The sequence below is a fragment of the Dermochelys coriacea genome, chromosome 3 (genome assembly GCF_009764565.3).
Source record: "Dermochelys coriacea isolate rDerCor1 chromosome 3, rDerCor1.pri.v4, whole genome shotgun sequence".
In the NCBI taxonomy this organism is placed as follows: domain Eukaryota; kingdom Metazoa; phylum Chordata; order Testudines; family Dermochelyidae; genus Dermochelys; species Dermochelys coriacea.
In genome coordinates this window covers 148547256-148562438 of record NC_050070.1, presented here as the reverse complement: position 1 = coordinate 148562438, position 15183 = coordinate 148547256, and the positions used below count along the sequence as shown (strand labels likewise).

Here is a 15183-nt window from a genome sequence, read left to right as displayed (position 1 = left end):
CCTCATGCAATAAGAAAAAGTATGGTAAGTAAATACCGATCTTTAGAGAAACTTACACTATGAAGTGGAATGCTAACGAAGGACTAGGAGATGTAAGATAATATCAAGGCAGGAGAATTTTACCAAACTGTTGCAAAATGTAAATATATTCCAATGTTCATCTGCTTGTTTTGCTTAATATATTTAATTACAAGGATTTCCCTAAGGTAACAAATAGGCCTGCTTAATTTGATACTTTGAAGTCCAGTAAATATTTTGACAATTATATACAATCAGGACAGGCCATGGATTAACATAACGTCTCTTAAAAAGAAAACCAGGTTGTTTCAGCCAAAAAGTTCTCTGCAGACTTATAACTCACAAGTATTTAACATTTCTGCTGAACACCGCATAAGGAGATGACATCAAGTTGCTGGCATTTTTGATTATTAGAAATGATACATTTTAAAACAAAGAAAAAGTTGAAATAAGTCAAATTTGATATTTATAAACAGTAACAAACAAAAACAAAAAAAAGATTAAAGGACTTTGTTTCTTGCCTCATTTAGAATATTGTTAATATAGCTGGTCTCTAATCAATGTAATATTACATATCTTAATAACTGTGATCTAAGATAATTCCAGTATGATTGATTTGTCCCTCAAGGACTACTGAAAATTCAGAACCAATAGCATGTTGTGTTTGAAGCAAGATTTATAATTATTAATCCAGCCAAAAACTGATTTTTTAAATGATGTATGCATGCAAATATAAAATGGAAAATATACCTAAACAGTATGAACTGTAGAATGTAGCAGTCCTATATGGCATATCCTTAGCCCTTGTCAATGCTTAAAAATAAATTAATACATATGACTTTACTATGTAAAATCAGACAATTCAGTTTAAAAAAAAAAATCCTTTACTTCCAGAATAGCCGAAAACAATCAAGACAAATTTTGGAATACCATTAGTTTGCACAAAACAACTAATAAAAGATAAATTCAGAAGTCCAGATATTGGCATGAGGTAAAACCATGTGCATTTATTTAATCTGCATTTTAGAATTAGTAAGCATAAAATTAAATACGTTGACTGTAATAATTCAGTCGTACAAGTGCAAGTCTTCAGCTATAACGTATTTTATGGCAGATCATTTAAAAAATGTACCAGTAAATCATAAAAGAGGGAGCATGTCCATTTAACTTTTATTGAAGTATACAGGAGGTTTTCTTTAGAAATCAAATATGAGCATGAAGATATGGCCAAACGTAAAATCTATCAAATTCAGTGAAAATTTTCTGACTTTAAATAGTAGCTGTAAGAATGACCAATATATATTCTTTGTTACATCTGCCCTCACTCTACAAGTAAAAAAAAATAATAAACATTCAGTAAACATTCTTTCCTAAGGTAGTTTCCCTTATATATCAGTGATTTATCCATTTCTTGTATACATAACTTTTTAAACATACCAATCAGTGGTTCTCACAATTGAAAAATAAAAGCACAAAAAAGTTTACACTGTTGTACAGGTAAATAAAAGATCATCTTGAATTAAACTGTATATCCTTAAGGGCATAGTATAGTTTCAATTTCATTACCTATTACATAATTAGCTTCTTACATACAAATATTGACATATTTGGCTTGTGCTTCAAAGCCTCTGTATCTGTAAAGTCCATGTCAATGCCACTCATAATTTGAAATCACTGGAGATGTCTTTACTGCTGCTAGGTTTAACCTGGTCATGCAATATCGTCTCTTCAGAACTTGTTGTGGCACTGCATTTCTCGGTGGAATCGTCAGGATCTGGATCCAAGCCTTCAGGGGAGGGGAGTTTTAAAAGCTCTTCCCGGAGTTGAGCTGTGTGACGCTGTATGTACAGATATTAAGATATTGATTAAAACATCATTACTTTTCACAATTCTTCTAAGAGAGTAATTTTGATGATATTATCAATCAAATAATATCCAGGAAAAATATAATTATAAAAATGGTCTCCCACAAGTTGAAAACTATTTCTGTGGCTGTTGACCAGTCCAGCAACAGGTTTCAGAGTAGCACCCATGTTAGTCTGTAACCTCAAAAAAGAAAAGGAGTACTTGTGGCAACTTAGAGACTAACTTGTTAGTCTAACTCTTTTCTTTTAGTCCAGCAACAGTAATGGTTGCAGAAATTCACATATCCACAGAGTTCTACTGAGGGTGGAGGAAAGGGGACAATGGGATGCCAATCTGCAGCAGCAGGACATTTGGGGTCAGGAAGGCAGCAGTGGAAGTGTCCTGGCTTGTCCTCCTGTGCATCACAACTGTGTACTATCCATGCTCATAGTTGGTGCTGGGCACAGCAGAAAAAGTTTGGATAATTACAACTCATCATCAATAAAAAGGTTATGATAATTCACATACTACAGAGATATATAATGTAAACATTGTGGAAAGGATATTCCTCTAATCCAGGGGTGGGCAAGCTTTTTGGCCTAAGGGCCACATCGGGGTTCCAAAACTGTATGGAGTGCCAGTTAGGGAAGGATGTGCCTCCCCAAACAGCCTGGCCCCTGCCCCCGCCCCCTGACTGCCCCCCTCAAAAGCCCCAACCCATCCAACCCCCACTGCTCCTTGTCCCCTGACTGTCCCCTCCTGGGACCCCACCCCCTATCCAAACCCCCCAGTCCCTATCCCCCAACTGCCCCCCAGGATCCCATGCTACTTATCCACCCCCCAGCTCCCCACCCTCTTACCATGCCTCTCAGAGCGCCAGGACTGGCAACCACACTGCCTGGCCTCAGCCAGCCAGCCATGCCGCTGCGCAGTCGAGAGCACTGGGGCAAGCCAGTGGCTCTCACAGCTGCTCTGCCCAGCAGAAACTCACAGCCCTGCCACCCAGAGCGCTGGCAGCACAGCAAGCTGAGACTGTGGGGGAGAGGGAATAGCAGGGAAGGGGCCAGAGGCCAGCCACCCCGGCTGGGAGCTCAAGGGCCGCACAGGACAGTCCCGTGGGCCAGATGTGGCCTTCAGGCTGTAGTTTGCCCACCTCTGCTCTAATCTGTTCACCATAAAAAGCAGTGACCCTCATTTTAAAGCTCAGTTGCACTGAAACAATGTCATTCTAGGAACAGAAAAAGTGTTCCCCAGTAGTAAAGCCACCAATTCTGCTCTTGTCCAAGCAAAAAACCAAAAGTTAAGTATTATATATTTTGTTACTGAACACTGTAAAATTGCATTGGAATGTTAGATAAGCAAATAACTGTATATTTATTTGTGGTTTTGTCTATGAAAGGACTTTGTTTTCTGGAATGTTTCCCTTTAAATCTGTACTGCAGATTGGGTACAGTAAAATTTTATCATATCCTGTACATCCCAAAGTAACACCAAACTGCCCTAAAAGCCTTCTGAAGAAAATTAAACACTCACACGTGCATGGGATGGAACAAACTACATAAGAAGGAAATAAATTCCATTTGTAAAATATTTCATAAACGATTGTCAAGAGATGCATTGTGACTGTCAGTTTTACAGTTTATTTTAAAGCTTCAATCATGTTTCAGCTTTTTTTTTTTTTTTTTTTTTTAATATTGCTATTTTTGCTTGTACTCATACATGCAGGATAGGTTTGTTAAAGTGAACTGTTGCTTCATGTTACCTGTGGTTATATTAGCATGCCTCACCTTAAGAGCTGCTGCGTGATGAGACATAGTCCTGCCTACCCGTTTGTCACTGCTGTACTGCTGTATATCTGCTATCCACTCCTCACACTGGGCCATGATTTCCACTCTCTTCAAGTAAAAATGTTTATGTATGACCTGTAAGAAAATATACAATAGAAGAAGAAAAAAAATTAGTCACTGGCTTCCAACCACCATATGCTTTTAAGAACAGCAAGGCTGTGAGTTTTGACCTAAAAACGTCAAGTAGATCAGTGGTTCTCAACCTTTTTGGGATCGGGACTAATTTGCAAATCTTGATAGCCTATCATGACCCCAAGAGATCCCCACCCCCAGAAGCCCGCAGACCAAGTCCTCACCCCCAAACCCTCTGCAGGGTTGCAGCAAGGGGGTGAGTGGCCTCACAACAGACACTGAAGCCAGCTGTGAACAGCTGGGGAACAGCAGTGAGCTGAGATTTCCCCCCCCAAAATACAGCCCCCCCAGTCCATGGGGGGCAAAGTGGTCTGGGGGAGAAATTTGGTAATTTGGGGGACAAAGTGGAGTGGGGCTGGGCAGCAGGATGGGGTACAAAGAGAGGGTGTTGCATGGCGGAGGATAATTTAAGGGGCCACTACTTACTAGAGAATCTGCCAGCACTACAATTGATTCCCTCCAAGCTCCTGTCCCATAGGGCTGGTTGGGCTTGGCATCCTGCTCTGGGCATTCTGACCTCCAGGGTCACTATGGCACTCAGGTTTGGGCTGGCTGGACCAAATTTCTGAGAATGGCATTATAACCTGGTGCATAGGGTTGCAATGCCAAGAGGGGAGGTAAGCCCAGCCAGCCCCATGGCCCTTTTATGCATTCTGGCTACCCAATTTTGGGTCACAATCTACAGATTGAGAAACCCCAATGCAGATGAGAAGATTGTCATTTAGGTATTTTGTGTTATATGGCTGAAGAGTAAACAAAAACCTAAATACAATACCTTACTGGATGCTAAAATATTGACAGTTAGTAAAATGATAGCCAAATTCCCTGATTGTACAGAAATCCCACATGTATTTGCAATACAGGGCATACATTTATACACAAATATTTTCTAATCGGGAAAAGAACAGATACAATACATAGGGCTTTTCATGAGTTTTAAAGCCACTGCCCTCATAAAGCAGAATGTGTTTGGGGTTGGGTGGAAGGGGAAAGAGTACCACTTACGTCTCCACTCAGTGCCACTTTCTGCCTGAACAGTACACAGGTGGGCAGAACTTGTATTAGCGAGTGAGTTTATGGAAGAATGTCAGTTGTGCAGCATATTCTTCCCCAGAGCTGGCCATGGACCATCAGCTAGTGTGGAAGGGGCAAGGCCATAGTTACGTCCCCTTGAGGTTAACAGCTTTGGTGATACTAAAACTCCCTATAATGCTCTTGTGATTTTAGAGTTCAAGCATCAGCATTCAGGCTGCCCCCTACACTGGTGTGATCCAGAATCTGACCCTATACTTATTTTGGTGTTCATGTACAGTTTTAGAGACCACACAAAAGTAGTCCGAACTTTTACTAATGGTATGAGACTCTTAGCACTGAGTTTGTCAGAGATTTCTAAACCCCAAGTGGGGTCACAGATATGTAAAACTAGAGAACTACTCTGAAATAATTTCCTAAAGAAGTTTATTAAGCACACTGTCAATTACTTCAAGGCTGAATATTTTTGCAGTACAGCAGACGTGGGGCCATATTCTCCACTGCTTGTTTCCTCTTCTCCTTGTTATTCCTCGTGGAGTAAATTAATAAACTCTACCCTGATGGGTTTTTTTCCCCTCATTTATAGCAGACACCATGAATAAACAGTGTGTAGAGTACTTATCCCTCCCCTACTCCTCCTTCCCCTTCCCAACTCCTCTCCTCCCCACTAATTGTATAGACAGCACCTAGTAGTGCCTATTTTCCTTCTTAGGCTTCAGGTGGAACAGATGATTGTTTTATCCAAAAGATGCTTGTTTGGTTTGACCAGACTCTAATTGATAGGGATAGCCATACTCCCTCTAAGCTAAGGGGCCAATAAGTCAAATAGTTGTTGACGCTTCTGCACTGAGAAAAACTGTGCCTGACATATCAGCTATTCAGAGAAGATTTTAGAAATTCTTTGTCCTTTGGGGAGAGCCTGAATGTTAGCTTCTTTAGCGATGACAGAGGATTGGGAAAGCTGCCAACATCATCAGCATTCATCCCAATGTCCTCTGAGGGATCAAGCAGTATATATAGGATAGGAGAGGGAGAAGGAACCAACCCAGGATAGCTAATGGCTTCAGAGATAGAAAGGCTCAGACTACATCCCTAGTAGTAATGAGGTCAGCTCCAGAAGTCCTTGGTTCCAAGACTTTCATTCTGAGAAAGCTCTTTGAGACAGTGTGTGTCATTCACTAAATATTTGTACATTGCCTAAGACAAGGCCCAACCTAGTCGAGGCCTTTAAGCACTACTGAAATATAAATGACAAAATAAGCTCCCATTCAGACTACTTAGTAGGTGTCACAGAAGATAGTGCTCTGCTTAAAACAAATCACAAATAAAAAGAAGGGGTAAAGATTGTACTTCCCAACGCATTCCCCAGATCCATGGTGATGCTTGGGAAAACTCCATCACAATGGAAGTGGGATGCAGTGAGGCATCGCCTGTGACTACTACTCATTTCTGAGGACTCTCTCAAGATGGTTCCCCTTGATAATCAAGGCTCTTGACTTTTCTGAAACCAGAGTGGGAGCCAGGGGATAGATGGTACCCCCCTTTTTCACACTCTCAATACTGCATAGGAAGCAGTCAGATGCAAGCTGCTAGTTCTTAGACCTCATAAGGTTCTTGGATACCTCTGCATCTTAAATCTTACAGGAAGAATGATCTAGTGGTTAAGGGTGCTAGCTTGGAATTTGGGATACCCAAGTTCAATTCCCTGCTTCTATCACAAACATCCAGTATGACCATGGGCAAATCACTTAGTCTCAATGTGTCTCACTCCTCATCTGTAAAATGAGGATAAAAGTACTTTCTTACCTTATAGGGGTGTTGTGAGGATAAATACTTTAATGATTAAGGTGCTTAAATACTAAAAGTACAGAACCGACTAAACACAGATCAGTCCATCCCTTGCCTTGCCTTTGAGTTGGGCAGTTCAAGAGGGGATTGACACTGAGTCAGCTGGAAAGTTTTTCAAAGTCTCTTTCATCAGGAAGAACTGGAATTACAATTAACACACTTTCTTCGACTGCAGATTGAAACTAATACAAACAATGCATCTCTCAGCTAAGTGCCCAGGCACTTTGCTATGTGGATCAGGAATATCTTATTCTCTGAAGAGGGTACCACCTGAATTTAGTCTGTTGACTAATATATGCTGGCTAACATACATATATATTATGTTGATACTAGTACCCACAATATATATTCCAAGCATTTGAGTTTACATATTAAGCATTAATATAGCAGTTATATAGCCCAAATTGGCTTGTACTTTTATTACAAGCCTGTTAACTTATGGAAAGTATCCCATAACATCTTGCATTTGCTGAAGTAAGCATTTGGCACAAGCAGATGATAAACTTGTCAAAAGCAAGATACATTCTTTGAGTCTTAGTACAAGCTAGGGAAGTACCTTCACAGATCAGTACCTAGAATGCTAATATCCAAAACAAAGAGAACAGAACAGAACAAATTAGGGAACTGGAACAAACTGATGGGTTGGATTTTAGTGATGTGTAAAGAAATGTGTAACTTGTAAAATCATATAAACCGTACAACTTTGGGGAGTACACCTGCATAAGGTGAATGTAACATTGCTGCACAGGACTCCTCTTTGGATAATGGTATCATATAGAACCTTTTTCCTGTACAATTAATAAACCTGACTCACTCTGGTTATTTGGTCTCAAGTATAGTTCATAACTAGTCAATTGTTTGACCACACTTTGGTTTTACAGTATCAACAAGTCTTCTTCCCAGATTGAGCCTTTGGGTTGGACTAAACCAGACCACGACATGAATTCCAAAGTAGGTAACCCAATGCAACACAGAACCTGATGCAACTGACCCCTTGGAACTGTGCTACAGAGTTAGTTATAATTACTAACTAACCAAAATACAATTATAATAAAATCTGAAAAACAAATGCACTGTTTACACTAAAACCGTACTTACATGGTTGATAAACTGATGACCCCCGGGGGGGGCGAGGGGGGAGAGCAGGGAGAATCAGGACCAAGGGAGTCATTTACTATGGTGGTTGGAAGAAACCTATGGGACTAGGGAAGCAGCAGTTTATATACTCCTGCACTTAATGTTGGATTTTGCATAGAAGCATGTAAGGCAGCACCAAGGTTACTCTACAGAGGGATCCAACTTTATATAGGCCCACCCAGAAGTGGGGATCTATACAGATAATACTTGGAGAATAAGAACAAAATCTATTTATCATAGTGCCTTTTAAAGGATTTTTAGTTTAAAGAGAAAAATCTAGTGCTAGGCATGTCCTTGCTGTACTGCAAAGAGACAAAAGACATTTTCAGTGTAATATTAGCTTTTCAGTTATTCTACTGATAAATCAATGATTCAGCTCCCATTGCTAGCTCCAAAAATTATAATACACTTTAGTTAATGTCACACCTAACATAACAAGTAAAGTGGAAGAGGAGAAAGTCATGAGGGAAAGTCAGTGCATTCAATTTGATTTTGTGAGTAGCAAAATACATTATTTTATTCTTTTGGTGGCCTTTTGACCACAAAAGCCAGATACTTTCAATGTAAAACATACATCTTTGTTCAACGGTAGGATAATAAAATACTAATTTAATTCCAGAAAGCATAAGTGCCCAATCTGTCAAAGATAATCCATCTTTATTGTGAGTATTCTTTTCTTAGTCAGTGTGTACTATCAGATGTTTCATAGAAGTCTTACAATCAGTTGAAGTGTATTAAGCCTGCTGTTGTAAAAACCTTGCATTATTCCTACCACTTCCAAGTGACAACCAGAAGCTGACATTATAACAAAACTTAGTAATTTCTTTCCTTTTTTACATAAGAAAAAGGTTCAAAGCAGGAAAAAGTAAATGAGCATAAATAATGTGTCATGGGTAGAAGGTCTAGCTGGGAGTTTAACAGAATTTTTTTAAAACCATGTTCAAACTGCTAGTATGGCATTAATCACACATTCCACTTATTAGAAATTAGGGAAGGGATCAATTTCCACAGTTGCAAGTTACCCTTAATTTGATATACACACCTTTACAGTTTAATAGAGGTGTGAAATTGTCCAAGAAAAATTCTGACAAATCAGATTTCTTGCTTGGCTGCATAATTAGCAAGTCTCTTAGCAACATCAAATATAAATGAAAAAAAGAGGAAGAATATCATAGTCTGATGATACCTTCATTAAAATGCTGAATGAAGATTAAATTAAATGAATTGCCACATGCCATGGACAACGTACATTTCTTCTCATGATGCAAGACCGTCAGTGAAAATCTTATTTCCCAAGACTCCACACTCCCCCCAGATATTAGTATTTCAAGGAAAAAAGAAGCTACATTTTATTAAATTAAACAATTGGAACTCCATAGAACCAATTCCTGTGCCACACCATACCTCACTTAGTTTTTTCATTCTGTATTTGTTTCACGATCAGCCTTTAGATATTGCCTAAGTAGTTTTTTCAATTTTGAGTTGCACATGAAAGAATTTTATTTAAACTTAAAATAAGAAAATGCAAATGAGAAATGTGTCTTCTTGCAGACACATGTATCCTTTGCAATGTGTTAAAGTGCAACTAGCTAATTTGCACCTCACTACTCTGGATATGCAATAATTCAACTCCCCAAAATGGCAGGTTCTCTACAGTTCTTGACAAAGATCAACTAATGTTGCTGTGAAATCTCAAAAAATTCCATTAATTTTACAAAAATATATTACAGAATATTACTTGTAAACTATTAAATAATTACAGCTAGCATGAATGAATAGGTACCATTAAGGTTGAAGGAGTTTCCTTTTATAAAGGGCAATTTCCATTTAACTACAAGTCTGGAAACTGTTCATCTTTCAGGTTCCCCAACCTTGCCAAGCTCAGCATCAGAAACAAGCTCCCTAGAGATCAGGACCCACTGACTCAAAGCAGAACTAGTCTCTACCAGAGCAACAGATGCAAAAGCTGCAGACCTATCTCCACTACTTCAACGATCAACAATTCCTATAACAGACCTTTCAAGATCCATGAGTCCTACACGCACCTATGACAACATGGTATACCTCATCCAGTGCATCAAACACCACAACAAGAAGTATGTGGATGAAACTAAACCATCACTATGCTCTCGAATGAACTCACCCAGAAAAATGATAAGACACAAACATCCCTATCACCAATGGGTGAACACTTCACGAAACTATCATTCCATATCTGACTCCTCAGTCCTTTTCCTCAAAGAAAACCTGCACAACACCTTTGAATAAGGTGACCAGATGTCTTGTTTTTATAGGGACAGTCCCATTTTTGGGGACTTTTTCCTTATATAGGCGCCTATTACCCCCCCTCCCCCTCATCACGTTTTTTCACAGTTGCTATCTGGTCACCCTACCTTTGAAAGGTGAGCACGGGAATTTAAATTCCTAACTCTGCTAGACACCAAAAATCATGGACTTATTAGAGGCATTACAACAATCTGTAACCCACTAGCTCTCCTTTGTCCTATGACTGCATAGGTGTTAAAAGCCCACTTCATTTTGAATGGTTTCTTTCAACACCTCCTGCTTAACAATCTGTTCCACCTTGTATTTAGCTTTGACACTGATTACCTTTCCCAGATCTGAAGAGGAGCTCTGTGGAGCTTGAAAGCTTGTCTATTTCACCAACAGAAGTTGGTCCAATAAAAGATATTACCTCACCCACCTTGTCTGGCTCATCTTTCAGGATGACAGTTTCTAGATCTGGTCTCTCCCCAGCAGTGAAACTTTTGGGAACATTTCATAATTAATAGTTTAGTTGTTTTAGTGTATGAAGAGTAAAAAGTGACACTTTTGTCACTCTGTCTTTTTCAGATCACTCTAATGCTTCAGTAGGGATGGGTGGAAAGGTGAAATTTAGTGGAAAAGATAGCTCCTAGGTCTGAAATGTACTTTTCAGCTATGTGGTGAAAGCCTGTTTAGATTTGGATGAGTTATGAGGATTTTAAAATGGAACTTGTGCATGCAAAATGTAATGTACGATAAGGCTTGATTTTTTTTCTCCTGCAACCTACCATAGTTTCACAGGCACTGCACACGGTTGTGTTGGTTGAGTAAGGACAACCAACCTAATTCTCAATTACTGAGGGACAATCTCCACTCTGATATATTTTGCTTTCCACAACCAAATCTCTGTACAACTTTTCATGAGCGATGTATCTGAGAATTCGGATTCTAATATCTAAACTGTACTGTAACATCTATTCACCTAAATTTGGCTTATTGCTGATTATGTACTCTATGTATCATATGACTTTTAAAAAACTAACTTTATATTTGTGGATAATCTAAGCACTATACCCAGATGTACAAACACTCTTTTCTCAACCTATGTATTATATATTTTTTTTTTAACATTAGCTTTAATAAAAATTTTAAATCTGTTTTTCTTTCTATACACTATCCCTAAACATCCATGGCTGGGCACAAACAGCAAGTTATCTCAAGTGCCTATACACAAATGCAAGAAGCCTGGGAAACAAGCAGGGAGAACTGGAAGTCCTGGGCACAGCCAAGGAATTATGATGTGATTGGAATAACAGAGACTTGGTGGGATAACTCACATGACTGGAGTACTGTCATGGATGGATATAAACTATTCAGGAAGGACAGGCAGGGCAGAAAATGTGGGGGAGTTGCATTGTATGTAAGAGAGGAGTATGACTGCTCAGAGCTCCAGTATGAAACTGCAGAAAAACCCGAGAGTCTCTGGATTAAGTTTAGAAGTGTGAGCAACAAGGGTGATGTCGTGGGGGAGTCTGCTATAGCACCGGACTAGGGGGATGAGGTGGACGAGGCTTTCTTCCAGAAACTAACGGAAGTTACTAGATCGCAGGCCCTGGTTCTCATGGGAGACTTCAATCACCCTGATATCTGCTGGAAGAGCAATACAGCAGTGCACAGACAATCCAGGAAGTTTTTGGGAAGTGTAGAGCACAATTTCCTGGTGCAAGTGCTGGAGGAACCAACTAGGGGCAGAGCTCTTCTTGACCTGCTGCTCACAAACAGGGAAGAATTAGTAGGGGAAGCAAAAGTGGATGGGAACCTGGGAGTGACCATGAGATGGTCAAGTTCAGGATCCTGACACAAGGAAGAAAGGAGAGGAGCAGAATACGGACCCTGGACTTCAGCAAAACAGACTGACTCCCTCAGGGAACTGATGGGCAGGATCCCCTGGGAGAACAACATGAAGGGGAAAGGAGTCCAGGAGAGTTGGCTGTATTTTAAAGAATCCTTATTGAGGTTACAGGGACAAACCACCCCGATGTGTAGAAAGAAAAGTAAATATGGCAGGTGACCAGCTTGGCTTAACAGTGAAATCCTTCCTGATCTTAAAAAGATCTTACAAAAAAGAAGCTTACAAGAAGTGGAAGATTGGACAAATGACCAGGGAAGAGTATAAAAATATTGCCTGGGCATGCAGGAGTGAAATCAGGAAGGCCAAATCACACTTGGAGTTGCAGCTAGCAAGAGATGTTAAGAGTAACAAGAAGGGTTTCTTCAGGTATGTGAGCAACAAGAACAAAGTCAAGGAAAGTGTGGGCCCCTTACTGAATGAGGGAGGCAACTTAGTGACAGAGGATGTGGAAAAAGCTAATGTACTCAATGCTTTTTTTGCCTCTGTCTTCACGAACAAGGTCAGCTCCCAGACTACTGCACTGCACTGGGCAGCACAGCATGGGGAGGAGGTGACCAGCATTCTGTGGAGAAAGAAGTGGTTTGGAACTATTTAGAAAAGCTGGATGAGCACAGTCCATGGGGCCGGATGCGCTGCATCCGAGAGTGCTAAAGAAATTGGCAGATGTGATTGCAGAGTCATTGGCCATTATCTTTGAAAACTCATGGCGATCGAGGGAGGTCCCGGACAACTGGAAAAAGGCTAATGTAGTGCCCATCTTTTAAAAAGGGAAGAAGGAGGATCCTGGGAACTACAGGCCAGTCAGTCTCACCTCAGTCCCTGGAAAAATCATGGAGGAGGTCCTCAAGGAATCAATTCCAAAGCACTTAGAGGAGAGGAAAGTGATCAGGAACAGTCAGCATGGATTCACCAAGGGCAAGTCATGCCTGACTAATCTAATTGCCTTCTATGATGAAATAACTGGCTCTGTGGATGAGGGGAAAGCAGTGGACGTGTTGTTCCTTGACTTTAGCAAAGCTTTTGACCTGGTCTCCCACAGTATTCTTGCCAGCAAGTTAAAGTAGTATGGGCTGGATGAATGGACTATAAGGTGGATAGAAAGCTGGCTAGATTGTCGGGCTCAACGGGTAGCGATCAATGGCTCCATGCCTAGTTGGCAGCCGGTATCAAGTGGAGTGCCCCAAGGGTCGGTCCTGGGGCTGGTTTTGTTCAATATCTTCATTAATGATCTGGAGAACGGCGTGGATTGCACCCTCAGCAAATTTGCAGATGACACTAAACTGGAAGGAGAGGTAGATACGCTGCAGGGTAGGGATAGGATACAGAGGGTCCTAGACCAATTAGAGGATTGGACCAAAAGAAATCTGATGAGGTTCAACAAGAACAAGTGCAGAGTCCTGCACTTAGGACGGAAGACTCCCATGCCCTACTACAGACTAGGGACCGAATGGCTAGGCAGCAGTTCTGCAGAAAAGGACCTAGTGGTTACAGTGGACGAGAAGCTTGATATGAGTCAAGTGTGCCCTTGTTGCCAAGAAGGCCAATGGCATTTTGGGGTGTACAAGTAGGGGCATTGCCAGGAGATCGAGGGACGTGATCATTCCCATCTATTCAACATTGATGAGGCTGCATCTGGAGTACTGTGTCCAGTTTTGGGCCCCACACTACAAGAAGGATGTGGAAAAATTGGAAAATGTCCAGCGGAGTGCAACAAAAATGATTAGGGGACTGGAACATATGACTTGTGAGGAGAGGCTAAGGGAACTGGGATTGTTTAGTCTGAGGAAGAGAAGAACGAGGGGGGGATTTGATAGCTGCTTTCAACCATCTGAAAGGGGGTTCCGAAGAGGATGGATCTAGACTGTTCTCAGTGGTAGCGGATGACAGAACAAGGAGTAATCGTCTCAAGTTGCAGTGGGGAAGGTTTATGTTGGATATTAGGAAAAACTTTTTCACTAGGAGGGTGGTGAAGCACTGGAATGGGTTACCTAGGGAAGTGGTGGAATCTCCTTCCTCAGAAGTTTTTAAGGTCAGGCTTGACAAAGCCCTGGCTGGGATGATTTAGTTGGGGATTGGCCCTGCTTTGAGCAGGGGGTTGACCTCCTGACGTCCCTTCCAACCCAGATATTCTATGATTCTATGTAGGAAAAATGAGTGGAATTTCTCATCCAATATCCTATTCCACATGCATCATCTATGCATGGGTCTGTAAAAGGAATAAGTTCTTCAAAGGGATCGCATAATATTTCTAAGGCATCTGGTACAGTGTATTTTGCGTACCTTGCAACAAAAACTTTTAAGCCAGTAATGCTTTTAACTGCACCGAAAATGTTAGAGCCTTGTTTTTTCTTTACATGATCTTTGAGCACCTCACTTTGAGGTGTATCCCAAAGAACCAAGCTTAATTCACATTTTGCACACTTTATTGGATGTTTATAGAGATGGGACCTAGAGTCTAGACTATTGGAGACCAGGTTGAGGAAGAGCTGGAGGCTATTGGATATTTACAAGAAGAGAAGGGGACAATTGGAAGATCACAGTTTGGAAGATGGGGAGGAAGGAGAAAGGATACATCTTTTATCCAAAACCTGAAAATAACCTTCATTCAAAGCTCAGGCCATTTCTCTCCAGTAAGGTTCAATCCACTGTTAATCAAATTACTGATGGGCGTTTCATATTTTACCTCAGGCTTTGTTTGCTTTTAGTGGGATGAAATCTGCCCCCTAATGTTACTTTTCACTAAGTTGTTTTGTGGTTTAATGTAATTCAGGTCCAGCTACAAATCTCTTGTATAGGCAGTGAACTTCTGTACTGCTGCAATCATTTTGAAAAGGTAGACACTAGAAACAAAAACAACAGTAATAGTCATTATCTTCTCTCATGAATGATTACGTCTCTATTGGGATAAATCCATTTGAATGCATCTTATTCCTTCACCTTCTTAAGAAAGGGACAGGATGTAGGCTTATGTGATATCTCCCTTATAAAAGCCATTAGCAGACTCTGAGCTATACGCAAGTGTATGAAAAATACCAAAATCAAATTGTGAGTGCTTTTAATATGAAGGACAAAAGTACTAAACAGGAATCAAGGTATTTAGGAACTGAACTGAGATTTATAGTACATCCAAATTTATAGCTTTAATTT

At 40.5% G+C, this 15183-nt stretch overlaps 1 protein-coding gene across 1 annotated transcript in view; it reads right to left on the bottom strand.

Moving 5' to 3' along the window:
* Positions 1-1005: 1005 nt before the first annotated feature.
* Positions 1006-15183, bottom strand: part of BIRC6 (baculoviral IAP repeat containing 6) — a 342876-nt gene continuing 328698 nt past the window's right edge. The window contains 2 exon segments of the mRNA XM_038394017.2: positions 1006-1856; positions 3651-3785. Coding sequence (XP_038249945.2) covers positions 1677-1856; positions 3651-3785 — 315 coding nt within the window. The 3' untranslated portion in view covers positions 1006-1676.